The sequence below is a fragment of the Siphateles boraxobius genome, unplaced genomic scaffold (genome assembly GCF_051911475.1).
Source record: "Siphateles boraxobius isolate OS27281-9 unplaced genomic scaffold, OSU_SipBor_1 24, whole genome shotgun sequence".
NCBI lineage: Eukaryota > Metazoa > Chordata > Actinopteri > Cypriniformes > Leuciscidae > Siphateles > Siphateles boraxobius.
Genome location: NW_027508855.1, coordinates 15,369,206 through 15,396,900, shown reverse-complemented (window position 1 = coordinate 15,396,900; position 27,695 = coordinate 15,369,206). Strand labels below are relative to the sequence as shown.

General features: G+C 36.3%; 1 protein-coding gene across 1 annotated transcript in view; it reads left to right on the top strand.

Moving 5' to 3' along the window:
• Positions 1 to 7,830, top strand: part of ppil2 (peptidylprolyl isomerase (cyclophilin)-like 2) — a 33,070-nt gene extending 25,240 nt beyond the window's left edge. The window contains exons 15-20 of the mRNA XM_077241630.1: positions 2,004 to 2,121; positions 2,767 to 2,823; positions 4,265 to 4,337; positions 4,702 to 4,764; positions 4,854 to 4,993; positions 7,466 to 7,830. Of these exons, the coding sequence (XP_077097745.1) occupies positions 2,004 to 2,121; positions 2,767 to 2,823; positions 4,265 to 4,337; positions 4,702 to 4,764; positions 4,854 to 4,993; positions 7,466 to 7,565 (551 nt within the window). The 3' untranslated portion in view covers positions 7,566 to 7,830. The remainder of the gene's footprint in view (positions 1 to 2,003; positions 2,122 to 2,766; positions 2,824 to 4,264; positions 4,338 to 4,701; positions 4,765 to 4,853; positions 4,994 to 7,465) is intronic.
• Positions 7,831 to 27,695: the final 19,865 nt, after the last annotated feature.

The window sequence follows — 27,695 nt, the reverse complement described above, 5'->3', positions numbered from 1 at the left end:
GACTCAAACATGAAGCTTTTTGTATGAAATTATTTTTTTTGATGTATGAGTCAGAGGAAATGATTTGTTGTTTATTGCAAAATAATGGAATAAAAAAAATACTAATTAATCTTAAATTTAATGTTAAAATGATTTATTCAGCTCTGATTATTACTATTCAGCTCTGCTTTCAAATCATTTAAAGGAATAATACAGGTTCTATACATTGCTGTCTGTTATTCATCAAAAAAGATTCAACTTGGTTTGTAAAAAGTTAAAAACAATACGTTCAGAAAAGTGTTTGGGGCAACAGCTGTAATATGTTTGGCCCATAGACTTCTAGTGTTGTCTAAATTTTCTAATCCACAGCATACCACAGATCCTTGGTTTTAAACTTGGATTTTGGTACCCTCTACCTTTGGAGTTAGTCCCTTAGGTGCTCAAAATGAATGAATAAATAAATCACTTTTTCTTGCCATTGTTTTTAATCATGTCAGCCTTGTTATTCTGTCCGGTTGATTTTCATTCACTTCCTATAACCCTTTTTTTCCCTCCCTTTTTAATCAAGTCTGTGTCATGGGGGTAGGAAATGTCAGCAAGGGCATAAATTATGCAGAAATGTCACCTGGGGAATGTTTATGAGGGCGTGGAGAGTTTTCAGAGGTAGATTGGTGCGCTGTAAAGCCATCGCAACGACAGCAGCTGCTGGACGTTAAAACACCTTCCTGCTCTTCTACATCTAGAATCATGTGCGGCGACTCATAAGAAGTACTAAAGATTTTCAAACTCGCATGAATTCAGTAGGTGCAGGTGTCACAGAAATCCTGCAGTTGAGCAGCGTCTCATGTCAGCCTCAGCACACACACGCTGAGAGAGCCGCATCCAGCAGAGCTTTTGATTGAGCGTGATGAAGCGTTAATTACTGGACCTGATTTGGAGGCCTTTGGCATGAGGTGTTCTGGTGGCACAAGACGATGCATGGTGTCTGTGCATGTGGCGCTGGGTTCATTTTATAAATGAATTGAAGTGATTGAGAAAGACAATCTGGGTCAAGTTTAGTTGAACGGCTTTAATATTTCAGTGTAAAATCTGTAGGAAGAATTGAATCGTCAGATTACTGCTAACCTTTAAAAGATTGTTTTTGAATGAAGTCTCCTATGCTCACAAATGCTACATTTATTTGATCAATGCAGCGCAGACATCAATATTTTGAAATATTTATTCATAAAAAATGAATTGTTTTCTATTTTTATATATTGTAAAATATAATTCATTCCTGTGATCAAAGCTGACTTTTCAGCATCATTACTCCAGTCTTCAGTGTCACATGATCCGTCAGAAATCATTCTAATTTGCTGATTTGATGGTCAAGAAACATTTCTTATTATCATCAGTGTTGAAAACAGTTGTGCTGCATTTTTTCTTTAAATTCTTTGATGAATAGAAAGTTATAACATTATACATATCTAACATTATAAATGTCTTTACTGTCACTTTTGATGAATTTACTGCAGCATTTCTTAAGTAAAGAAAAATTTGACTGACTTCAAACTTTTGAAAGGTAGTGTATGTTTTCTTCAATTGAGCATATTGCTGATTCTAAGAATTAGTGATTTGCACAAACCAATAAACCTATTGACATCTAGTATGTAAATTGCCTCACCATCATTTGGCATGAACCCCAAAGACGTTGAATGAGGGACCTGAGCCTTATCTGGAAACCAAAGTATGTTTTTGCAATCCTGTTTGGTGCAATCTAGTGTAGAAATGACACTACATTTAAACTAATGTGTTTCTGTGTGTGTGTGTGTGTGTGTGTGTGTGTGTGAATGTAATGGTTGTTTTTGTGTTGTGCTACATCTCTGGATTTGTTCTTCCAGTGCAATTATACCAGACGTGATAGCACATGCAGCAGGGTTGTTATTGGCCAGGTGTCATGATGTGTTTCTCTTAATCTCATACAAATCTTTAATATTCATATTTTTCCCTCCTGTCGATCCTCTTTCTGTCGCTGTGTATATCAGGAGGCGAGTCTTTCTGGGGAAAGCCATTTAAGGATGAATTCAGGCCTAATCTGTCTCACACGGGTCGTGGGATTCTGAGCATGGCTAACTCAGGACCCAACACAAATAAATCCCAGTTGTGAGTATGTTTCATCGGCTCATTACGGTGATTGTCAGGCAGCACCAAACATTCTGGTTTGAGTTTGTTCTAAATCCCTTAAGTATTACACATCTCCAATTATTTCAGCCCAAACTTTGGATCATACAGACACCATTAAAACTTTGGATCATAGGCCACTTTAGGCTACTTTTGGTTTTTATAAACCTGTTTTAGAGAAATTTAGGATTTGGTTTTGAAGATTGATAGAATGTTCTGCATTCTAAATCTAGCCAACACCCTCTTTCTAGTATTTGGATACTGAATTCTTGTTGATTTTCTTATGGTATTTGCATACTTATTGAGAATGGATTTTTTTGCATTTAACCCTTCATAACCAGCAAATTTGTGTTGCTTCTACAAGCACTGGTGTTTTGCTCAATATATATATACAAATCGAATTTAAATATGAATTTACCCTTGCATTTAACCCTTAATAACCAGCAATGACAAATGGGAAGAATCAAAAAATGTCCTTAATCTTCAACACTGTTTTTTTGTTTGTTTTGTTTTCCTTTACAAGCACTGGTGTTTTGCTCATTAAATACAAATCCAGTTTATATATAAATTTACCCTGTTACGAAAACTCTCGGTTTACATGAGAATATTTTTCCTGTTTTCTTTCAGCTTTATAACATTCCGCTCGTGCGCATACCTGGACAGGAAACACACTGTGTTTGGAAGGTACGTTTATTTATGGCTTTGTCTCAGTAATAGATTTGACCTGTGTGCATTCACATCCCTCAGACCCAAGAGTGCATCAATAGCTGTTTGCAGCTGTGAATGAGTTTCTCACTGGTCCTGAGTGGTAAAAATGGATCTCGACATCATACAGCTATTTTGGGGTACCATTTTTGGTATTTTCTTCATTTGGTCCTTCCTGGGGGAAAGCTTGTCTTCTGTTGAATCAGAACATTCCAGCACACACACACACACACACACACACACACACACACACACACACACACACACACACACACACACACACTTTCACTCTGAGGGAAAGTCTTTGCCCATTTGGCATTGAGTGGAAACCCTTGGACTCTAGCTGTGGAATTCAGAGGCTTGTCAGCATAAGCCTGGACTAAACTGCTGTGCACACTCTCATGCACCCCTCACCCCACACAGTCCGTGCACTTACTGAGCACGTGCAGTGAGAACGCACACACTCGCCCCTCGAGCCTCAGCCTATGGGGTACCTAGAAACCTGAGCTCCTCTTAAAGAGGAAATGTCCCACAGGAACAGCTGTGCAAAGAGAGAAAGTACACAGCATGTGCGCATATATCTAAAAAATTTTTTGCACATTATAAATTTGTCTGCTGTCTTTCAAAATGTAGAAATTGGATCGAATTTGATCCAAGATATTATCTCAGCTTGGCACTGAATCATCACTTTTTTTAACTTTTCAACTACAGATACTTGTTTGTTAAACAGTTAACCAAAAAAAAAAGAGAATACTCTTATATTGTTTACTCACCCTCATGTCGTTCTAAACCTGTGTGACTCTTCTGTGAAACCCAAAAGAAGGAATATAATGAAAGTGCAAAGTGACTAGGTCCTGTCAAGCTCCAAAAACAGCAAAAAGCAAGAAATTACCACAAAAGCAATTCATACAACTTTTGCGCAATTTTACGAATCTATTTGAATACATTTGATAGCTTTGTGGGACTGAAGTTTGAGTCATTATTCACTGAAAACCAGGTTGAAAGTGAGTTATTTTAGTATTTTTATTTTTAATATTTTATTAGTATTTTGAATTAGCAGTTTAATTTTATTTTAGTTAGTTGTCAACTAAGGCAACATATACGTATTATAGCTTTATTTCTATGATTGAAAACGATTTTAATAGTTTTAGTTAATAATAATATTAAAAACATAGCCCTTGTATAATTTTACAAGACTTAAAATATTGCAAATCAATCATATGGACTGCTTAAATCATATTCCTTTATTTCTTTTTCGCCCTTCTTGGAGCATAACAGTTAAAGTAAATTCCATAATTTTCATTTTGGGGAGAGCTGTTCAAATACGGTTGGCTACAGTGAAAGGGTTTGATCCAGTCTCATTAGTGATATTATCACCACTTGGCACTGAATACTACTCCCTCTCTTTATTCTCTTTTAGAGTGGTTGGTGGTTTAGAGGCTCTCACAGCGATGGAGAATGTTGAAAGTGATCCGAAGACAGACAAACCCAAGGTTATTTTATTCCCCTTCTGTGGCATCAGAAATGTATGATTCGGTTGCAGAAGCGCTTGTCAGCAGTGTAGGGTTGTGCAACATGCTTTATGTTGACTCATGGCACCTCCTGTTTGTTTATATTTTTCCACCTGCTTTCAAATCCCAGAAGGCCAAAAGAGAAAATAGTTAAATTTAAAAAGACTCGTTTATTCATGCTTTTATTCATGTTTATTCATGTTTTGCTTTGGGGCAACAGAGTTTTTGAATACTTTGCTTCTGTAATTTTTTTAGTACTTTTTATTTCTTAAACGGTAACAGCATGCTAATTGGTGAAGAGTGTTTTTTCTCAGTCTGAATCTCTGTTTCTGTTTCACATTCTCAGTCTGAGATAAAGTTGCTGAGCGCTTCAGTATTTGTGGATCCGTATGAGGAAGCCGATGCACAGGTCAGCATTTATGTGCATGTATGTAGTCAATGTCGTATTTGTTGTTTTCATGGCATGCAGTCGATGTGACACTGTGTGTGTGTGTTTAGATTGCAGCCGAGCGAGAGAAGGAAGCACAGAAACAGGAGGAAGAGAGAGCGCAAACTTCTGCTTCAGTCAAAGCAAAAACAGAGGACAAGCCTAAAGTCTTCAAACCAGGAGTGGGCAAATACATCAACATGGCTGCCACGTGAGTTCACACACATCTGTGATGATGCACAGTTGCAGAATATGACCACCAAAGACTTCTTTGATCTTTTTATATTGCAAGATATTGCATTGATTTATTCCGGTTGAAAATCCACAACTTTTTGTCTCACAACAGTGAGGAGGTTCTGGTAATGTAACTCATATTTATTACCTCTATAATGATCATTATTAAGGTAATAAATATGAGTTACATTACCAGAACCTTTCCTGCAAGCACACAAGTAATTCATTCTGAGTACATGAAGTCTGTGGACTTTTATAGTCCTTTGAAATTTGCTCTGGTAATCCTCATATTTACCACAACAAGCTATTTATTAAAAGCAATATTTCACTGTTTGATTTCTGAAAATAAAAGTTATTTGTTATTATTTATCAAAAGGTTATAGGATCACAAATGTGTTTTCAGTCGCTGTTGAATCTTCATCATCAAGGCAAAAAAAACTATTGAACCTGAATTGGTGTAAAGAATCTTGCAAGCTACAGCAACATGAGGAAATTAGAGTTTGTCTTTGTAATTTTTCTGGACAAAAAGACAAAAAAAATGGCAATGGATAGATAGAAAGATAAATGGATGGATAGAAAGATGAATAGATGGATAGAAAGATAAATGGATGGATAGAAAGATAAATAGATGGATAATTAGATGGATGGATGGTTGGATGGATGGATGGATGGATGGATGGATGGATGGATGGATGGATGGATGGATGGATGGATGGATGGAGGGATGGATGGATGGATAGAAAGATGAATAGATGGATAATTAGATGGTTGGATGGATGGTTGGATGGATGGATGGATGGATGGATAGATAGATAGATAGATAGATAGATAGGCTACGACACTATCTATCTATCCATCTATCTATCCAACTATTATAATAATCTGCCCAGCTTTCAGTGGATACTATTGTTTTAAGTTATTAATAACGAAATATATATACTTAATTTATTTATTTCTGATGTGGCTCTTTTTCAAAAATGCATTTACCAAAAATTAAAAAAACAAAAATTGAAAAAATTGCAGACTGATCTCATGAAATGGCGTATGTATGACACGCCAATTCGTATTTCCATTTTTGGCGTGCTATCAACACGCATAATCGCATTTCAGCGTGTTTATCAACGCCTTTGACTTAAAGTTATATTACTGTATTATGTATATATAGATATATGACCTACCCCAACCCCGTCACTGGGGTTAATACCATTTATGAGTGTTCTCCTACCATCCTAGGAAAAAAAAGATCGCTCCACAGATGTAGATATAGATTTTGCTTCGTTTCGCTCGGACATTTAACGGCGTACACATACACGCGGAATCAATCGGACATTTAATGGCGTAGACATACACGCAAAAGATTTCGGCGTGGACATACACGCTGATAGCTCAAAATGCGTATAGATAACACGCCACTTGACTTGAAAGTGGCGTGTATGTTTACGCAAAGTCATGATGTCATGTTGAAAATTGAAATCATTTTGGTCAAAAAAGTTCCCGATCCCTGGACTAATGTATGAAGTCATATCATGACAAATGTGTGTGTCACTGGTGAGGGGTTTGTCCCACACCACAGCAGGGCTCAGGATACAAGCAAAGTTTACAGAGAATGGCAGGAGATCTAATTATCCCTTACAACCCTACTGTTTCACACACACACACACACACACACACACACACACACACACACACACACACACACACACACACACACACACACACACACACACACACATACATACAGAGCAATGTGAACACCTGCTGTTCACACCTGAGATCTGGATCTCACACACACAGGGTTACAAAAAACATCTTTTTGTCGCTATTGAATCTTCAACATCAAAGCAAAATAAATTAACTAACCCAAATTGGTGTAAAGAATCTCGCAAGCTACAGCAACTTGAGGAACTTTGTTTTCCGTCTTTGCAATATTTCTGGTCAAATTGACTCTCAAATTATTGCTATGAATTTAATTTTGGCCAATATTTACCATGGTAAATATTGATACTTAAATAGGCTCAAAATAATTCAAAGATCTGGCAATTGAGATTCTTTAAGATGAAAGGAGAAAATGATAGAGGGAAGATATTTAAAAATGATAAATGGATTAAAAAAAATCAAAGTGTTTAAATGCATAACCTTTTTTTTTTCACCCTTAATGAAACATTGATTTAAACAGGCTGTTTGTGCCACTGTACCTTTAAGACCACTTTATGTAAAAGAATTCTGTCATTGGCTAACCTCTGCATGTGAAATGAGTAATAAGAATTATGTTCAAGTTCCAGCTTGGTTTCCTTCAATAACAGCCTCTTTGCAAGGTCTGCATTTACTTTGACAGATTCACAAAACATTGTGCTCTGAAACGTGCCAAACAAACTGCTGATGTCGGACTCGCATAATCACTACTGAATCAGTTACACAAACCTAATTAACTTTAACTCTCCTTCATCAGGAAACATTCCCACCCTGATGAAGACAAACCCTCCACTAGTGAAGCTCCAGCCAAGAAACACAAAGGCAGGACAGGTTTTGGAGACTTCAGTTCCTGGTAGAACACCTCACAAACAGCTGATTCTGGGTAAAATATGCCATACTGGACTGATCTTATTCTGTGCCGTGTTTGCAAACCTCTTGGTCTTTCCCCTTTGTTTTCTCATTTGAAAGTTTTTGTGTTTTAAAATCATTGATGTGACAGGGATTGTTTTGTTCCTATGTAGTTTGGTCATGCCTTGATATTGAGCCCTGTAAATAAGCATTGTTGTTTTTTGCATATTAAATGATTGCATATAGGCATTAATAAATGCATTTTGCATAAAAGTTTGGCATGTTCATGACTCAATCTTTTTATTTTTGTTTGTATGGTCCAATGTTATTTTAGTTTTATTATAGTGTTACGCATTACAAATAACGTGAGTTATGTAATCAGATTACTTTTTCAAGTAACTAGTAAAGTAACGCAATAATTAAATATTTGAAATGACACAAATGTACTTAATGTATTTAATCTCACTTTAATAACCAATGTTTTGCTATTGACCTTCAATGAGCCTTCAATTCAGTCATACTAATAAGCAAAAATGACTTTAGTTAAACAGCACATTTATGTTTCTTTTTTGTTTTATTTTTATTGCTGTAGTAAAAGTGTGTTGAACTTTATTCTCCTGCATTTGTTTGAAAGGTTTGTTTCAGCTACTAACTAATGCAATTAGTTACTTTTTTAGGGAGTAACGCAATATTGTAACACATTACTTTTAATAGTAACTTTCCCCAATACTGATAATGAGAGGGTTCCTAATATCTCATTGAATAAGGGTTCGGACCAAAGTAATAAAAAATGGACATTTTGTAACTGAACCAATTGCTGCGAGTTCTGTTCCTGTCATGAGTGCAGGTATTGTGGCGTTGTGTTTGCAGCTAGCAGGAGTCCTCCAATGGGATGGACATTTCCAGAATGTTGAATGGAAAATCTTTGTAGTTCACACAATAGAGAAGTTCTCTGCTTGTAGTTATGTCTGCAATTTTTTAATGTCTTTTCCTGGAGGGGAGTTTCCTATGTTTGCTTGCTTTTGTCCTTGACTGTTCTTGCTGAGTGTGTGGGGTTTTTTCTATTGTTTACTTTTCTTCTTTTTTTTGACCCAGGCGTGTTTCATACAGCCTCGGGAGTCAATTACACAAGCTTGCTGTTTCTGAAAGTTATTGCCCATTTTTCTTCCTTCTGTTGGCATATAAGGATGAATCTCACAAAACCTGTCAGGTGAAGCTTTTCTCCTCAAAATAATTATTATTAAAGAATCCTGAAAAAAAAGTCAGTTTCCACAGTGATATTAAGCAGCATGATGTTTTCAACATTGATAATAAGGAGAAATCAAATCTTGAGCATCAAATCAGCATATTAAAATGATTTCTAAAGGATCATGTGACTCTGGAGACTGGAGTAATGATGCTGAAAATACAGCTTTGATCACAGGAATAAATTACATTTTTTTAAATAAAGTCAGCTTTGGTAAGCAGTAGAAAATTCTTTCAAAAACATTTTGGACTTCATACATGAGCTTGAAGCGTGTCTTTCAGGACACAGAAGTGCAGATGATGTTTCTGTGTGAAAGTGATACAGGCAGGTGTGTGATCATGTCCTGGTAAACAACCTGTGAATCTCTCAGACGTGTGCTTTCCTCCGGCCATTACGTAACCCTGCATGTGTCTTCTGCATGCCCTTGTCGTGTGTGTGTGTGTGTGTGTGTGTGTGTGTGTGTGTGCGTGCATGCGTGCGTGTGTGAAGTGATCAGGCACACGTTTTCTCTGTGTGATGTGCATCAGTCAGTCTCTCGTGGTTTACAGCATCGCTGAAGTCAGGCATGCTCGTCTATTTGCAGGAGGAAAGCCCATGCCAGTGCAACACACAAATCTGTCACTGTTTACCGAATAGTTCAACTTCAAATAATGCACTGTTCTGAGCTCCACATGTTGCGTAAGCATTTCTCGTTTTCCCATGCACTATTTGTGTGAAATTACCCCGTCTGTGAACCAAAACAGCTATTTATGATGTTGCCATACAATTCAGATGTTGAAGAATTGTGTTAAATGTGTTGAATAGCATATTTTGAGGCCTTAGCGTGTGTCTTTCTTTAATGGTGACCCCAGTAATGTGTTCGGAGAGAGAGATGGATGGATGGATGGATACTAGGGGTGTAACAATGTATTGTGTCACAATATATAGCAATACAAAAAAGCAACATGTATCATGGATAGTTCACCCAAAAAATATATTTATTTTACTGTGTGAGAGAAATATTAAGTTTTCAGAGTCAGTACTACATTTTACTACTATATATAATGTATAAGAATGCAATGGGGGAATATTTGTGGCACCTGATAATGCCTAATGTCTTATGTTAACAGTAAAAAGTGGCCTATACATTATTTTAAATGTGTATATAGTCATTGACAGTGCAAGCATATTCGTCTTAAATACTTTAGCTAAATACTAGCTTCCGAATCATGAATATTTGTATTCTGGTGTCTCTATTGTCCTGTGCATTGGGTTATCAGCACAAAGTCCAAGCCTATTCATTTCCACACCAAATGTAATATCATATTTAGCATTTTAATCAACAGTAAAAACATTTCTTAACCTTTTATCATATGACTTGGAGTATTGCAATGATGTCATACCGTTACATGAGGGTCGTTACACCCCTAATGGATCCATATATAGATGGATGGATGGATACTTACAATCTTTTATGTAGTTCATCATTATATAATTATGATATTATAATGCTTTATACAATTATGACAGTGCATGCAGCGGTTGAAACTGGTTCTTAAACCTGTTTAAGATTTAAACATTTTGATCTCATGAACTCGTCTTTAAGTCTGATTTAGTTCAGTGGAAGAAAGTGATAAAACAGATTAATCTTAAAAAGGATAAAGATTACACTGTCTCAGTTATATAATTCTGTAGCATATATAAGAGTATCAGATATAGTTGTAATTTCTGTTATCGTGTGTACATTCCTAAAAGACCCTTTCAGTGAAGCGGTAACCATCTGTTCCTGACGGAGTATCCAGGAAAATGTCATGTTTTGTGCCATTTCTTTGATGTCTGAATGCCAGTCTCTTTGGATTGTGTTTAACCTGAGATGATGGACGGCATTGAGACAGATGATTTCACTTATTAAAGCCTGAGCAGCTTCTTTTGAAACGTACAGTCTAAATGAACTGGCATGTTACAGTATAAGTGCAGATTATGTTAAGTGTTGTAGGTTGTTTCAAAGACTTTATAGGCCTCAGATGACTTGATACACTGCCAGGCTTGCAAGTTTGGAATAGATAGATTAATAGATAGAAATATGTTTTATTATGTTTTTGAAAGAAGTCTTTTATTCTTACCAAGGCTGCATTTATGTGATAAAAAATACAGTAATATTAGAATGATATCTGAAGGACCATGTGACACTAAAGACTAGAGTAATGATGCTGAAAATTCAGCTTTGCATCAAATTACATTTTAAAATATCAAACATTTAAATTGTAATAATATTTCACAATGTTACTGTTTTTAAGGTATTTTTGATCAAATAAATGCAGCCTTGGTGAGCTTGGTAAATCTTAATTATTATGACAACCACAGTAGTGTGTATCATCTGAATATGCTTTTATGTTGCTCTTCTTGTCATTTTTGGAGTTCAACAGCACCCATTCGCATTCAGTTTTATTATGTGGAAAAGAGCAGCAAGAATAATCCACTTTTAAAAGACATCAGGCTAAATAAACGATAACAATTTTTATTTTAGTGGTGAGCGAAGCATTTATGATCCTGAAGAGGAGTTGTGTGGATTGGATGCGTCAGCTGTTCTGATGATGTCATCACGAGCATCTGTGCCTTTATGAGATCAGTGTATTTGAACTTGTTGGTTGAGCAGTGGAACAGTGAGTTGACAGTCAGTGACGGATCACTCGGAGGATCGATGATACAGCCGTTCAATGAAAAATTTCAGAGGGAGAAGACTGGCATATCTGGGAATCAGCTGATATGGGGCATTGGTTCAGTTTCTCTCTCTCTCTCTCTCTCTCCTCTCTCTCTCCTCTCTCCTCTCTCCTCTCTCTCTCTCTGTCTCTCTCTCCTCTCTCTCTCTCTCTCTCTCTCCTCTCTCCTCTCTCTCTCTCTCTCTCTCTCTCTCTCTCCTCTCTCCTCTCTCTCTCTGTCTCTCTCTCCTCTCTCTCCTCTCTCTCTCTCCTCTCTCTCTCTCTCTCTCCTCTCTCCTCTCTCTCTCTGTCTCTCTCTCCTCTCTCTCTCTCTCTCCTCTCTCTCTCTCTCTTCTCTCTCTCTCTGTCTCTCTCTCTCTCTCTCTCTCTCCTCTCTCTCTCTCTCTCTCTCTCTCTCTGTGTCTCTCTCTCTCTCTCTCTCCTCTCTCCTCTCTCTCTCTGTCTCTCTCTCCTCTCTCTCCTCTCTCTCTCTCCTCTCTCTCTCTCTCTCTCCTCTCTCCTCTCTCTCTCTGTCTCTCTCTCCTCTCTCTCTCTCTCTCTCTCTCTCTCTCTCTCTCCTCTCTCTCTCTCTCTCTCTGTCTCTCTCTCTCTCTCTCTCTCTCTCTCTCTCTCTCTCTCTCTCTCTCTCTCTCTCTCTCTGTGTCTCTCTCTCTCTCTCTGTGTCTCTCTCTCTCTCTGTGTGTGTGTGTGTTTGCACCTCTCTCAGGCTGTTTTGCTGACAGAATAGATGACAATGGCAGGAGCAGCTGCTGACAGTTGGGAACTTTCCAGCCCTGTCTGGTCCCCTGCCACCCCACCAGTGCCCGACCATCAGCACTGCACCAGGTTACATGTGTTTGTGAGTGTGAAAGAGCATTTGAGCTCAGATTTCTTGTTTGAGAAGTTGGTGTCATTATGAGAGATGAGTGCAGAACACACTTTTGTTCAAGTGTGTTTTGGTCAAACTTGCCGTGCCTAAAATAGTATTTTAATTTTTTTTACATAAGGTTTTATTTTTTTAATACTATTTCATTACATTTTGTATTTTATTTCATTAACGTTATGCTATTTTTATTTATTGTAGATTATTCTTTTTTTAATCATTTTATTTTAATATTTAATTTAATTTTAGTATTTAAATTGTATTTTATTGTAGCACATTATATTTTTAAATTTCTTTTATAAACTTTTTTTCATTTTGTTTGATTTTTACTTAAAATTTTAAGTTAAATGAAATAAAATACTAAAATAAAATAAAGTAGTGTTTCTTCTTGATTTAAAGTAGTTTTTGTTTTAGTTCATTTTAGAAATGTTTTATTTAGATATGTTTCAGTTTGTTTAATATTTTATTTGAGAATTTTAGATATTTTTTTGGTGTATAATTGTTTTGTTTTTTATTTATCTTTTATTTTTCAAATTAAAATGACTTAAATTACTTTTATTTCTTAATGCTTGTTAACTCAATTTCTACTGTTGATGTTTTACTTTATTCTACTTATTTTGCATCCTTCTTTGGTCATACAAATGCCATGCAAATAAAGCACATCAAATAGGAAACCTGTTGATTCAGGGCTTCATCGACTAATCAAATGTAAGGCCCGTTGAGACAGCTGGTGTGAATATGATTCAGAGGCCTGACTGACTGATTGTGCTCACATGCACATTATATTAAATACAGAGCGGGAGCGGGTATAGATAGATGGATGGATGGATGGAGAGAGACGAGTGAGGTGGAATCGGTTCGTCGAGGCTCAGCTGGCATTTTTAGTGTCGGCTGTAAGAAATGCCTGAGGCACAAAATGTGTGTATCTATTGTGTGTCTCTCTCTGATATAAGTCTCAGTCATTTTAAAATAGCATCTCCAAACTAACACTGATCGGAATATGTGGTAGTAATACTTTAAAGACCATATAAAAACAAGTCCGACCCCATTTAATTTCTTATACAGTAGCTGCTGTAAGCATTTTCTTTCAGCATAAAACGTCTTATTTGACAGACTACTGAAATAGGTGTCTTGAGAAATCACACCTGTTCCTGTGACAGCTCTAGACTCTGTAAGCAGAATATGTGTTAGTCGGTCTGAAACTTTGGAAGCTTGAGTTTGGGGTGAGAAAATTTGCTGAACAATGGTGGATAGAGGGAGTGTTTGGGAAAACTGTTTGGAAACAGTCATTATTCTAGCAGGACAAAATTGTTTATTGCAACCTTTTAAAAAATCCCCTCTTACTGACTGTAATTCTTCAGTACATCTTTTTCTTTTTCAAGAAAAAAATATTTATTAGTATTTAGGGTTATGCTTTTATACAAATATAATTATTATTCATTTTACTTTTTAAATATGTTTTAGTGTAATTTATTCCTGTGATCAAAGCTGAATTTACAGCATCATTACTCCAATCTTCAGTGTCACATGATCCTTCAGAAATCATTCTAATATGCTGATTTGCGGCTCAAGGAACATTGATAACACTTTATTTTAAGGGTCAATACTTATGCATTAACACACCGCTAGTTGATGATTAACTGAACATGTAAAGGCATATAAGACATTATTTATGTAGTTAAGCTTTAACAAACCAGTAATTAATAGTTAACTGAACATATATTTAGGTCATATTAGCATTTTTTTACAACTTCTCAAACATTTGAAGAATAGTTAAGCAGAAATAAGCCAATGATTAACTGACTGTACTGTAAATGCATATAAGTGTTACATTTAATTTTGATAGTCCACTTTAGACATTCCTTTACTACATGTCAACTAACTCTAATTAGAGTATTAGTAGACTGTTAGGTTAGGGGAAGTAGAATAAGTTGCCTGTCACAAAGTCTGTTGTTGATCATCAAAATAAATTGTTAGCAGATATTAAGCAGACAGTATACTAATACGCTAATGAGAGTTAGTTGGCATCTAGTTGCAAAGTTACTTATTGTAAGTAGAATGTCTAAAGTGGACTTTTGATATAAAGTGTCACCCCTTTTTAAACCATTATTTACAACTTAAACTTTTTTTGTGTGTGTTGTAAGTAAAGATTCGACTTATTCAAGATGAATAGAAAGTTGAAAAGTACAGTCATGACTATCACTTTTGATTAATTTAATACATCCTTACTGAATAAAAGTTGCTATGTCTAAATTGGTCAGTCTAATTAAGTCAAATTTCTTTGTTTTATTGTCTTTGTTTTTCTTTGTTAAAATTCTGACATCATCTACCCATCCTCATGTTACTATTTTGCCTGGTTGATTAAGAATATATGCAAAGTCGGATTTGCAATTTTAAGTAGTAAAGTTGTTTTTCCTTGCTCACAAAATCTACTTATCTGGTGCACAAAAGTCCCATTAAAATCAAGCCCCACTATACATAAATATTCTATTTGAAATATACAACATGTCACATTATGGAAGAATGCATTGCAAATACACATGTATTGTTATCTATGAGTAACAGGATAACAACTGTACACTTTTAGTGGATTGTGTTCTCGGTGTGTCGCGGCTCACACTCACTCCTTAGCACTTCTCCTGGGCCTATCTGTTAATCCAAGTCACCAACACCAATGTGTTTAGACCTATCACAAGCTCGTATTCTCTAGCACGAATGTGTAATGTTGTAACGAGGATGAGTGGAATACAGAACTTTGGAATAATGGAAAGCCATATAGAACATCATGTTCTAAAGCACTCAGAGAGTATTGGCCGCTGGTTGCGTGTTCCCCTCTTTCAGCTGTTATTATCCTTCTGAAGGGATGAGTCACCCCTGATGCTGCCACTATCTGTCTGCCTGTTTACGTGTGTCTCTCCCTCCATATCAATCACAGACCCAACCGCATCACTGCCGGAACACAGCTTTCTCTTTCTACAAAACTCAGGAGAGGATCTGAGGTCAATGCATTCAATGCACTTGAGTTTTGTGTTTTACCAGCGTATGGTTTGTCCTGCGTCACTGCTCTGGTTTCAGGTTCCTCAAAAAGCCTGTTCAGAGGTGAAACTATACAATAACAGTACCAAATACATGAAAATAATCTTGACTTGAAGTAATTAATATAAAACTTTATTTTCAATGAGAGATTCCTTACATAGAACATTTTGAACGATATTTTAGTGGTAGTGATGTTCACTAGGGAAGAACTGAACTATATTTCAAACTTTTAAATTGCAAACCATCACTTCCATCCAGTGGTCATACTGAGTTCATGAGTTCACGCTTGATTTAAATGTCAGCACATTGTGAATCTTCTGTCACTTCTCATATGATGCAAGTTCTTGATGTGAACAAGCCTTAAGCTATTTTTTTTTAATTAATACTTAAAGGGGTACTTCACCACTGGTAAAGATGTGTTTTCATTAAAACTTGGCTGCCTATACAGAAAAATGGCGAGAACATTTTTAAATCTGTGCTACCTGACTAGAGAAAAAAGGCTGTTTTCTTCCCTTTTGCCAAATGGGTAGGAAAACTTCAACACCCACAATGCACTGGGCATGTTACAATCCAAGGCCACTCCCACCAGTCTGCTATAAGCTTAACAGAGTCAAATAGCGCCTTGCTTTAGTAGAAAATACTTCTTAGCAAACTTATAGTCATAATGGAGTAGTCTTGTGTTGTTCCCAAGTGCAAGAATTTAAAGAGTAAACATTTAGTAGGAGTGAGTTACTATCGGTTTCACGAGAAGAATCCAGCCCCTTGTAGACAGTGACTAAAGGCTGCAAAGAATCGTAAATATGGAGAGAACGCTGTGAGGGAAATTCTGAAAAAGGCGCCATATCAAACCGGAAGGCCACAGTGTTTAGGCCAAACAGACGGGGGAAACTGCCGTTTCGATGCAAAATTATCCAATTAAACATGAATATCTCTGTCCAAGTAACACGGTAATGAGTAAACATTGTTCATTCACATATCAACATTGGAACAAAACAAAGCGGGTTGAAAATTGACATTGATAACTATAATAAGAAATGTTTCTTGAGCATCAAATCAGCATGATTTCTGAAGGATCGTGACACTGAAGACTGGAGTATGCTGAAAATTCAGCTTTGCATCACTAAATTGCAATCACTAAAATATATTCAAATAGAAGTTATTTTAAATTGTAAGAATATTTCACAATATTACTGTTTTTACCGTAGGCCTTAAATAAATGCAGTCTTGGTACTCAAAAGAGACTACAAAATCAGCCCCAAACTTTTGAACGGTGGAGAATGTTTACAGTATACTAAACTAAAGCTAGCACTAAAAATGGAATAGGCTATACAATACATAAATAAAAAGCTTAGATGAAAGTAAAAAAAAAAGTATTTACATTATTTCACTGATCATTGCAATGCATTCTGGGATTGCCTTTGAAGGTTACATATGACTTCCTTAAAATTTAACCAAAATAAGGTAGCATAATATAGGTCTTTTTGTATATTTCTTAGGTAAAACTTTACAATAAGGTGTCGTTTGTTATCTCACGTTAGTTGCAGAATGCATTAAATAATCTTAACAGATGTTAACTTTATGAAATTATGATGAATGGATTGGTCATTGTGAGTTTAGGTTGACTGTTAACAAATTGTAAAGTGCTACCATTTTATTACTATTTTTGTTTCTTGCTTTTTAAAAATAATTTCTCCAAAGCAATCAGTGTGGACATGAGGCCCATGCGACCTGCAGCTGGATTTGAGTTCTCCCCGAGGACCTCTGGGACTGTGTTTCCCTGTTTCTGACAGTATTATGTACACAATCAGTCTCTCAACGCTCCTCTCTGTTGGCTCAGTCACACAGCCAAACCATATATTTTCTTTACCGCTACAGCAGAGACCAGTCTCCCCACAGTAAGTCTTTTTGTGTGTGCGGACCACATGCTGCTCCTGAAATAAACACTCGGCTAAATTTAGCATTAGCGCTGACCCCAGAGGCAGTGACTTCTAATGGATCACTAATGCAGCATTGAGACACCAGCCTCACTTCATATGATGCGGAGGGAGTTTGTGTATGTTTAGCAACTCATTTTTATTCCTCCCTTTCATTTTTCTCTCTCTCTCTCCCTTTCGCTCTCTTAGCTAATGCAGTGAAGGTTTAGGCGATGTGTGTGTGTGTTGTGGATCTGGAATGGCGCCAGTAGCTTGGCTTGACAGGATCACGGGCCTCTGTCCTGACGTTGAAGTATACGGGGGTGAAGTGTGGGAGAGTGCGACTGTTTTCTTTCTCAATCTGAGGGGTTGATTCAGTAGAAGCAGTAATTATTACAATTTAAAATAACTATAGATACTTTTACTCGTTTATTTGAATAGTTTAACTATAAATTATAATTTCAGCATTGTTACTCCAGTTTTCAGTGTCACATGGTCCTTCAGAATTCATTGTAATATGCTGATTTGCTGCTTAAAAAAACAAACATTTATTTTTATTAGCAATGTTGAAACTAGTTGTGCTGCTCAGTGTTTTAGTGGAGACAATGATACATTTTTTTCAGGATTCCTAGAAAGTTCAATCCGCATTTATTTGAAATGGAAATCTTTCGTAACATTATGAATGTCTTTACTGTCACTTGCTGAATAAAAGTATTAATTATTACATCTCCAAAGGAAAGTACCGTAATATTACCTTATGAGACCATAACTGTACCCTTACACAAAAGTATTAGGACAGTAACAGTATTTACATGGTACTCCATTGGACTTCCAAGAAAACTGTAATATCATGATACATATCCAAAATACCATGGATTATGTGTCTTGATTAAGAGAACAACTGAGTCATGATGTTTAAAACAAATATCCAGTTGGAGCCATGGCTTAGTAGTTGTGTGATTGTAGACAGTGTTGTGCTCAGTTGAGAGATGCAGGTTTCAAATTTCTTGTCATTTCCCAATTCCGTTCTCCCATCATTTCCTGTTATCTATCTAGTTTTGCTATCAATAAAATGGCAAAAAGCTTTCAAACATTTTTCAACAGCAAACATCAACAGCTTTAAATCAGAAACAGCAAAACAACAGATTGAGGGAGAGAAAAAGGGCAGAGAAAGAAGATTAACAAGACTCGGATGAGACTGATTAGAATATAGAGAGTGGGAGACTATAGTAAAGACGCAAATGTAATAAAATAAAACAACAGAACTACTTCAGCCCAAAAACAAACAAAAAAATTATATACTCACCATCATGATGTTTCAAACTCGTAGGAATTTGTCTTCTTTAGAACACATAATAAAAATTATCCTGGCCACCCTTTATGATATGGGTATGATTTATACCATTATTATTATTATCAATAAACTATTACAGTATTTTTTTTGTAATTGTAATTTTCTACATTTTCAGTTTTCGTTTTACTTGTAGTTATGTGCTTTTTTTATTTGTATTACTGTTTTTTTTATTTCTGTTTAGTTTTATTATTATTATTTTCAGCTATAGTTATTTTAGAAATTATTTTATTTCAGTTAATTGCCAAGTTTTTTTATTTAAGTTTTCACCTAATATTTAATTTTTTATATTTTATTTCAGCTTTATTTCAATTAACTAAAACAGTTTCTAGTTTTAGTTAACAATAACAACACTGCTTTAGAGTCTTTTGAATGAATCAATTGTAGTTTCAGGTTGCGTACTCACTGGCTCTGTCCTGTTGCAAAGGTTAACACCTCACTGAAGGGGATAATTATCAGTGAATAATAACCTAAATTTCTTTGTTTTACCTGACACAGAAATCATAGAGTCATAGAATTCAAAGTTCTACCATGAAACTCTGGATGGCGCAGGCTGACAGGTCCTTTACCAAATCTGCTTGCAATCACATCAATAGGGCACAGCTGATTTGGTTCCTGCTGTATCAGCAGCCAATGAGCTCGCTGCTCAACCTTCAAATACTCAGTCAGCCTTTTCTGTAGCAGTTGCAGTGCACTTTCAAAAACCCTCCACCTTCCCCAGCTCCACCTGTATAGATCTGCTACAGGTCATTTATGCTAGACTGTACAATAGCAGCATGTCTTCCTTGCTCACATCAGTGTGTCTGTGTATGTTTTGGCAGTAGCAAGTCCCGTACTTGTTACTGCAGTAGCAGAAGAGTAGCAGATTTATTCCTGAGCATTGCCATATCCATTACCATGCCAAACACACCAAGAGTTGTCATGACAGAACTGCATTTATGATACTATTTCTGTTTTCACATTCATAGAAAAGAGTGACTGGGGATATTTCTCAATTTATATTTTATGTTCCAGAGGAGAAAGTAAGTCAGTTTTGGAACAACATTCATTCTTGGGTAAACTAATCCTTTAATAAAGACACTGTGTTGTGTCTCTCTCTCTCTCTCTCTCTCCTCTCTCTCTCTCTCTCTCTCTCTCTCTCTCTCTCTCTCTCTCTCTCTCTCTCTCTCTCTCTCTCTCTCTCTCTCTCTCTCCCTCCTCTCTCTCTCTCCCTCTCTCTCCCTCTCTCTTCTCTGTCTCTCTCTCTCTCTGTCTCTGTCTCTCTCTCTCTCTCTCTCTCTCTCTCTCTCTCTGTCTCTCTCTCTCTCTCTCTCTCTCTCTCTCTCTCTGTCTCCCTCTCTCCCTCTCCCTCTCTCTCCCTCTCTCTCTCTCTCTCTCTCCTCTCTCTCTCTCCCTCTCCCTCTCTCTCCCTCTCTCTCTGTCTCTGTCTCTGTCTCTCTCTCTCTCTCTCTCGGTCTCTGTCTCTGTCTCTCTCTGTCTCTCTCTCTGTCTCTGTCTCTCTCTCTCTCTCTCTCCCTCTCCCTCTCTCCCTCTCTCTCCCTCTCTCTCTCTCTCTCTCTCTCTCTCTCTCTCTCTCTCTCTGTCTGTCTGTCTGTCTCTCTCTCTCTCTCTCTCTGTCTCTCTCTCTCTCTCTGTCTGTCTGTCTGTCTGTCTGTCTGTCTGTCTCTCTCTCTCTCTCTCTCTCTCCCTCTCCCTCTCTCTCCCTCTCTCTCCCTCTCTCTCCTCTCTCTCTCGTTCGTACAGTATGTGTGTTTTGTCTAGGTGGGTGGATGAGAGGAGAGACGCCACAAGCTGCTCTCAGAGTGAAAGATCTCTCTTCTTTCCCTGCACATTAAAACACTCTGTTCCCTCTCATTCAATAACCCCATAACTACCCGGCGTCAAACAACATTAAAGTTACGCAAGGTATTTCCGTCCTTCGTTTTTCCACCGAACAACAACCATAGTCCTGTGCTTGAGGGCGTAAGCTTGAATCAAGATCATTTCTGTATCATTTAATACTTGTGTACAAAACAGAACAAGTACATGTGTCAGTGCTGTCACCATGGTAACAATAGATGTTGAGCACTGGACCAACTGAAGTGCGTAGGATTCTAAAGTGTGGTGACATCATAGGGGAAGACAACTTCCTGTCCAAATACAGGTCGAAATCAATGACACAGTCTAATCACCATGGAGCTCTTATGAGTTATATAAAGTAGGGTTCACACAGATAATATGAACGTTATGGAGCGTAAGGTATTAAATAGTGACTATTCTCATTTGTAATGTTTAGTGTTTTTTACTGCTGTACAAATGCAAAATGTTTATTGTACTGTGTGTGTGTAAAGGAACAATCACATATAGATCAAATATAGAGCAATTTGGATTGATTAAAACAACCAGAAGTCACTGACTTACAATGAACGTTGGCTATTTCTGGCACGTTGACAATGTGACAGCTGGGAAAAGTTTAACCTTATGCGATGCAGCGACTAGTAAATACCATAACCCGTGTATTTCATTTTGCAAAATTGCAGTACACTGTAGAAAAAAAAAACTTGCTGCCTTAAATTTTTAAGGTAAGTTACAATGGAACTTGGATGTTTAAGTCAGTTCAACTAAAGTTGAAACATTAAACTGACTTAATTTAGCTGAATCTTGATCTTTGATATATTGAGTTAAAGCAATGTAAAAACACATGTTGTCATAACTTATTATCATAATTTCGACAATGAATGTTATTTATTCTAGATCTACACTCTAAAAACTTTTACTATGATTTACTCAAATAAAGAAAGAAAGAGATGAAGAGAACTGTTCTGGAGACTGGAGAGAATTCACTCAACCATTGAGTTCACGTCAGAGGGTGGAGGAGGGGTGCATTGTTTTAATTGAGTAAATGTAATCAATTTCTTAAGAGTGTGTTATATAATAATATTGATTTGAATTAAGTAATATTTGTGGTTCAGATCAGTTTAATTCTCCATTCTCAAATATTTTGAAAGAAATTTCACAAATATATTAAGTGCATTATAAATAAATCATTGGTTAGTCAAATACTAAATTATTTAAGTGGAAAAAACTTAAATATAACTGAACTGATAAATGAACTATAACTTAAATGAACTGTTGGATTTTTAGTCAATTATTTTGGTATGTTGAACTCAAATCATCAAGTAAATGATATTCAGAATTTTTAATAAGTTAATAAAGTTAATTAAAACTGTGGTATTTACTAAGCCACTGAATTATTTAGGCCAAATCAGTCTGTCCCAGGACATATCACAGTTAAAGAGACCTGATTTTGGTCATCATTTTGACACAAAGTGTAAGTTGCAGTATTTTGCCTTTGTATGGCATTAGAATCAGTGTCTATATTTCTTTTATTTGCCAGGGCAGTGGCCAGGCAATGAAGTCATGTTAATTGTTAAGTGTGTGAGTGTCAGGTTATGAGTCATAGCATCGTGAATCTTGTTGCCTGGGCCTCCCTATGATGTCATCAACAGCCCAAAATAGCCGTGGTACTAAAAGCTAGTAGGAGCCAAGCTCTCTGGACACTTCGTCTGTTCACAGAGAGGAAGAGTGAGAACGAAATCACAGAGTAAGAGAGCGGGGTAGATTTACAGTCATACAGCAGATAGAACAGCATACTCAAGAGAGTGAGAGAAAACAGGAAGATCACTCGGAAAATCCCTCTTTTTGGGAGGGATGGACGGATAAGATGAGATGAACCAGACTTCCATCATAAAATTAAAAAAATCAATTCGATTGTTTGATTGAAATGTTTCGTGAGAAGCAAATATTTTCTGGCACTGATGACTGGAGTCTGAAATCAAAAACAGCTATTAAATGATATAAAATTGTGTAATCATATTTCACAATATTACTATTTTAAGATCAAATAAATGCCACTTTTCAGCATAAAATATTTTATTCAGATTGTTCCTAAGCTCCTGCTTGCTGTATGGAAGGGAGTTCAAAACAAAAAAAGATAATTGTGACTTTAAAATGAAAAATAAAGTTACTTTGTAAGATAAAGTCACAAGCAGTAAAAATAACTGTAGTTGCAAACTGTGAGATCTAAAGTCAAATTGTGAGATATAAACGTTTTAGACAGAAACGCACTTTAATACTACTGAGTGTCTCAAACAAAGTCAGAGGGATTCACGGTGAAACTTCGCATCCAAATCCATTAACTGGATTAAAGCTTGTCGGTTTGAGAATTTTGTTTTTATATATACTGTATGCATCAGACAGCCCAGTCCATGTGTTCAGCATGTGAGCCTGATATTAGTTGAATGGCAGATATTTTGCTTTGTCTTTCTATTGATAAACAAATCCCAATAAAAAAAAAATGAGACTGTTCTCAATACTGTATTACACTTCTTGTTTTTTGTTATAGTAAACTAACAGTCCCCTGTCTGTAGCATTAGGGGTTTCCTGATACTCTTGCACAGTTGTTCTGCAGGGACACAATGTCCAGACAACTGCTATGGTGGAGGAAGTCATTATGTCATCAGGACATCGTCTTATGTACTCAGTATCTACTAGTTTGAGTGTGTCTGACCTCCTTCACACTGACAAAGAGACGTTCGTGCTCCTGCTTTCACTAATGTGATAGAACTGGAATTTACTTTTTTTTAAATCCTTGCAAATAAAAATAAATGTCGTGGAGGGAAAGTGTTTGTATGTAAAAAAAAAAAAAACAGCCATGCAAAATTCGTTATATCATGAACAATTATCAGTGCATAAATCAACTTTTTTCTACGCGTTATTGTTTTAAATATTTTATTATTACTGTATGCAGGCAGAGATGCACTAAAAGTTTGGGCTCGGTAAGTCTCTTATTTAAGCTCTCTTTATTTAAACAAAATACAGGAAATACAGTACTGTGAAATATCATTGCAATTTAAAATAACTATTTTCTCTTTTAATATATTTTAAAATTGACCATTACCATCACGGAAATAAATTACATGTCAGATGATCCTTCATAAATCATTCTAATATGTTGATTTGCTGCTAAAGAAACATTTCTTATCATCAATGTTATCAGTTTTGCTACGTAATATTTTTTGAGGAAACCGCGATACATTTTTCCAGGATTCTTTGATGAATAAAAAGTTCAAAAGAACAGCATTTGAAATATAAATCTTTCGTAACTTTCTAAATGACTTTACTGTCACTTTTGATTAATTTAAAGTGTCCTTGCTGAATAAAAATAATTTCTTTCAGAAAAACAAATCTTACCGTTCCCAACATTTTGAACCTGTAAATCATAAAGAACAGGGAAAATGCTCACTGTAACATTATCCTCTCTGTCTCTCTGACATCAACTTCACTCCCACTGTGTCACTTATTATTCGCATAAAGCAAAACCTTTTTTGCCCTATCGGTTCATCACTGTAACTGGTCGTTCTAAATGAAAATAAATGCCTTTTGGTTGGGTTGGCAGATGTGTGAATGTCAATGCACCATACGGTAATAAAGTAATGGAGCAGACAGTTTCACTCCTATATGAGGGAAGGAAACAATATATTAAATGTATCTGCGTCACTGTTATGATGGACTTCAGTTAGGGTACATGTATTTAATTTGAAGAGAATGAAAATGAGGCTCGAGAATAGAAGTACAAACTGTTCAATTGTTTTACTGTTATCTGGATAATTCAGCTGACAGAACACTGAATATAGGCATATTCAAAATATGAAAATATGGTTTGTGCAAATTAGATGTTATGTAAGCCCTCATGATAGGATGAATGTTGAACAGGATGTATGTCTATGTCTCTTTTTTAGTAATGTCAAATTAATAACATCAGCTTTTTGACAACACTTTAAAAGTAAAGTTTCTAAAAGGGGGTTTCGCAGCGATGCCCTACAGTATCCAGTTACGGTTCCCTAAAAAACATTTCAGTGAACAGTTCTTAAAATAATGATTATTTTCTAAGTGTGAAGAACATTTTAACACTATAAAGAACCTTATGTGCAATGGAAAGGTTCCGTGGATGTTAAAGGTTCTTCATGGAACCATCATTGTCAATAAACAACCTTTATTTTTAAGAGTGAAGATAACCATAAGTAAACAATTTGTAGGCTGATTTCTGATAAAAAAAAGTGTAAACACTGGGATATATGTAAACACACACACACACACACCCTGGCCAAAAAAAGAAAAAGACTTTAGAGTACTCGACTCTTGCATTGTCAATACAAGATCATGACCAAAAATGTATGCTCCTCTTGAAAAACATTTATTTCCATTTTTGTGTCAAGATCAGCACATCCAAAAGACTTTCAACGAATGTAAGGTCTGGACTCAACGAGTCTTCCTCCCTCCCAACCATTCTTTCACAATTTGAGCCTGATGAATCATGACGTTGACATCATGGAATATGGCCATGATGTGTCTTCCTACACAGTTGTTTAAGAAATGAAAAGCTACACACTCCATCAATTAGTGTTAGAAGAACTGTTGGCAAACACATCACATGCTAGAAACAGAATAATTACTGCAATAATGATCCAATCATTGTGTGTGTGTGTGTGTGTGTGTGTGTGTGTGTGTGTGTGTGTGTGTGTGTGTGTGTGTGTGTGTGTGTGTGTGTGTGTGTGTGTGTGTGTGTGTGTGTGTGTGTGTGTGTGTGTGTGTGTGTGTGTGTGTGTGTGCGTGTGTGTGTGTGTGTGTGTTAAGCGAAGCCACTCACCTTCATGCACATTTGGATAACTGTATTCATTAGCATCTATGTAGAAACGACTGCACGCTCAATCTCTCAGCACATATTCTCAAGAATAGAGGCACACACTTTATTTAGGCATACATGCCACTAATTAAGATCTTAATCTGAGAGGATGTGGAGGGCAAGTTTCATAAGGACAACACACACACACAACATTTGAGGAAGTGCACAAAGCTAGTTGAAGAACAAAAACATTCAAGATAGAGAAAAATAAATACGCAAGCATGTCATAATGAATCCCTTGGGTCTAGAAGAGACCATTTTCTTTTACATTAATGGTACGTGACATTTAATGATTTACCAGAAAAGTGGATCTAGAGTGGCCGTTTATGCAGATTATGTCATTTAAAATGTCTTCAGGTGAGAAAATGGACTTTATGTCAGTTTCTGGGATTCTGGGTAAATTATCGTTTCAACATTACTTCCATCTACCTTTATAAAAAGGAAGATCATGGCTTTGTTAAATGATTTAGAGCCAGTGACGCAGGTAATCTAGTTGAGCTGTTAACCCTCTACATTGGTCTAACAAAGGAATATTTGTTACATTGTTTTTATTACTGCACTTACAAAAGTAAAACTTCTTTTTTTTTGTGAGGTGTGTGTGTGTGTGTGTGTGTGTGTGTGTGTGTGTGTGTGTGTGTGTGTGTGTGTGTGTGTGTGTGTGTGTGTGTGTGTGTGTGTGTGTGTGTGTGTGTGAGAGAGAGAGAGAGAGAGAGAAATATGAAGTATGAATTTCCCCCTCTTCTGAACTCTCAAAACATAAATCATAATTTATTCATAAATGCAGCTATTACAATAAACACATAAATAAATAACTTAATATAATTGATTCCACAGTCTGTAACATTTCCAATGAAGACATTCCGCTGTGATAAAGAGTTGCCATAGGGCAAGTTTATCTGTGGATGGAAAAAAAACGTCTATTTATCTTATGAAAGATGCATGCCATCAGAAAATCCAGATTTAGGGAAAAAACAATTAAATGTGTCTATTGTAATTGAGGAGCAGATCAGTGTGTCTTTAGAGTGACCTTAGAAAAAAGTAATGGAGAGAAAATCAAATGCCATGTGTGTCGTGTCTCTTAAAAAGCCTGATCTTATAATTCCAACAATGCATTATGTTGTATTTTTTTCTTAATAGCAAGTAAAAGAAGGAAAAGTATGTTGCCAACTCCATACCTGAATTAAAGGGATAGTTCACTCAAAAATTCTGTCATCTTTTACTAACCTTCAAGTTGTTCCGAAACCCTAAGACGTTCGTTCATCTTCGAAACACAAATGAAGATTTTTAAACAAAATCTGAGCGATTTCTGTACCTCCATTGACAGCTACGCAAATACCACTTTGATGCTTCAAAAAGTTCATAAAGAGATTGTAAAATGAATCCATATAAAATCGAGTGGTTTAGTCCACATTTATATGTCCAGATCGCTCTATACGATTAACTTTTATTCACATATAAACGTTCATCAACTCACACATCAGTTGTGGTAAACAATAACATGAGGGTGAGTAAATGATGACAGATTTTTCATTTCTGGGTGAACTATCCCATTTCTGAAGATCACGGAGATAAGAGAGACACGTGAGAGTCCCGCACATGCTCATGTACAACACCTACAATCTATAGGTTTTCAGGAAGCAGCTTTATTCTTTACGGTAACGTGACATTTGACGCAATACTGTGGTGTTCATGTGACAGTCTTTGCTGTTGTGTGTAATGAGTGTATATGTACAATGCCAATGCTGTATTGATGGGTGGACAGTGTTTCATTGATTTTTTTTGCGGTGACCTTCAGGTCTGTACTGGTGAACACACGAGTTTCACTTACACTAACACACAGGACACTCTTTTTACAGTGCTTAACGGTGATCCTCGTTTGTTTCATTAGAAGTATTAAAGGTACATCAGAGACATACAAATGAGACGAATTGTGACTTGCGTACGTACTTCAGATAATTTGGTTTTGGAGGAATTTGATGGCAAATATCTGAGTTCATTTTGAAATCATGTTATCTTGGCAAATCTGAGCATCATTTCAGACATTATTCAGAATACTGACATCTTTTCCCAGTAAAAAATAAATCTGAGAATCATGAGACTTAAAGTGAGATTTTACCCCAATATATGTATTGTGTCATTATTTACTCACCCTCATGTTGTTCAAAACCTGTATGACTTGCTTTCTTTGGTTTGTTTGTCACAATAAGTTGATCCAAGTCTTCTGAAGAGATCTGATAACTTTCTATGTATCTCGTTGCTGTATGGAAGAAAGTTGAGAATCTTTTCAATGGGAATCCAAACAACAAG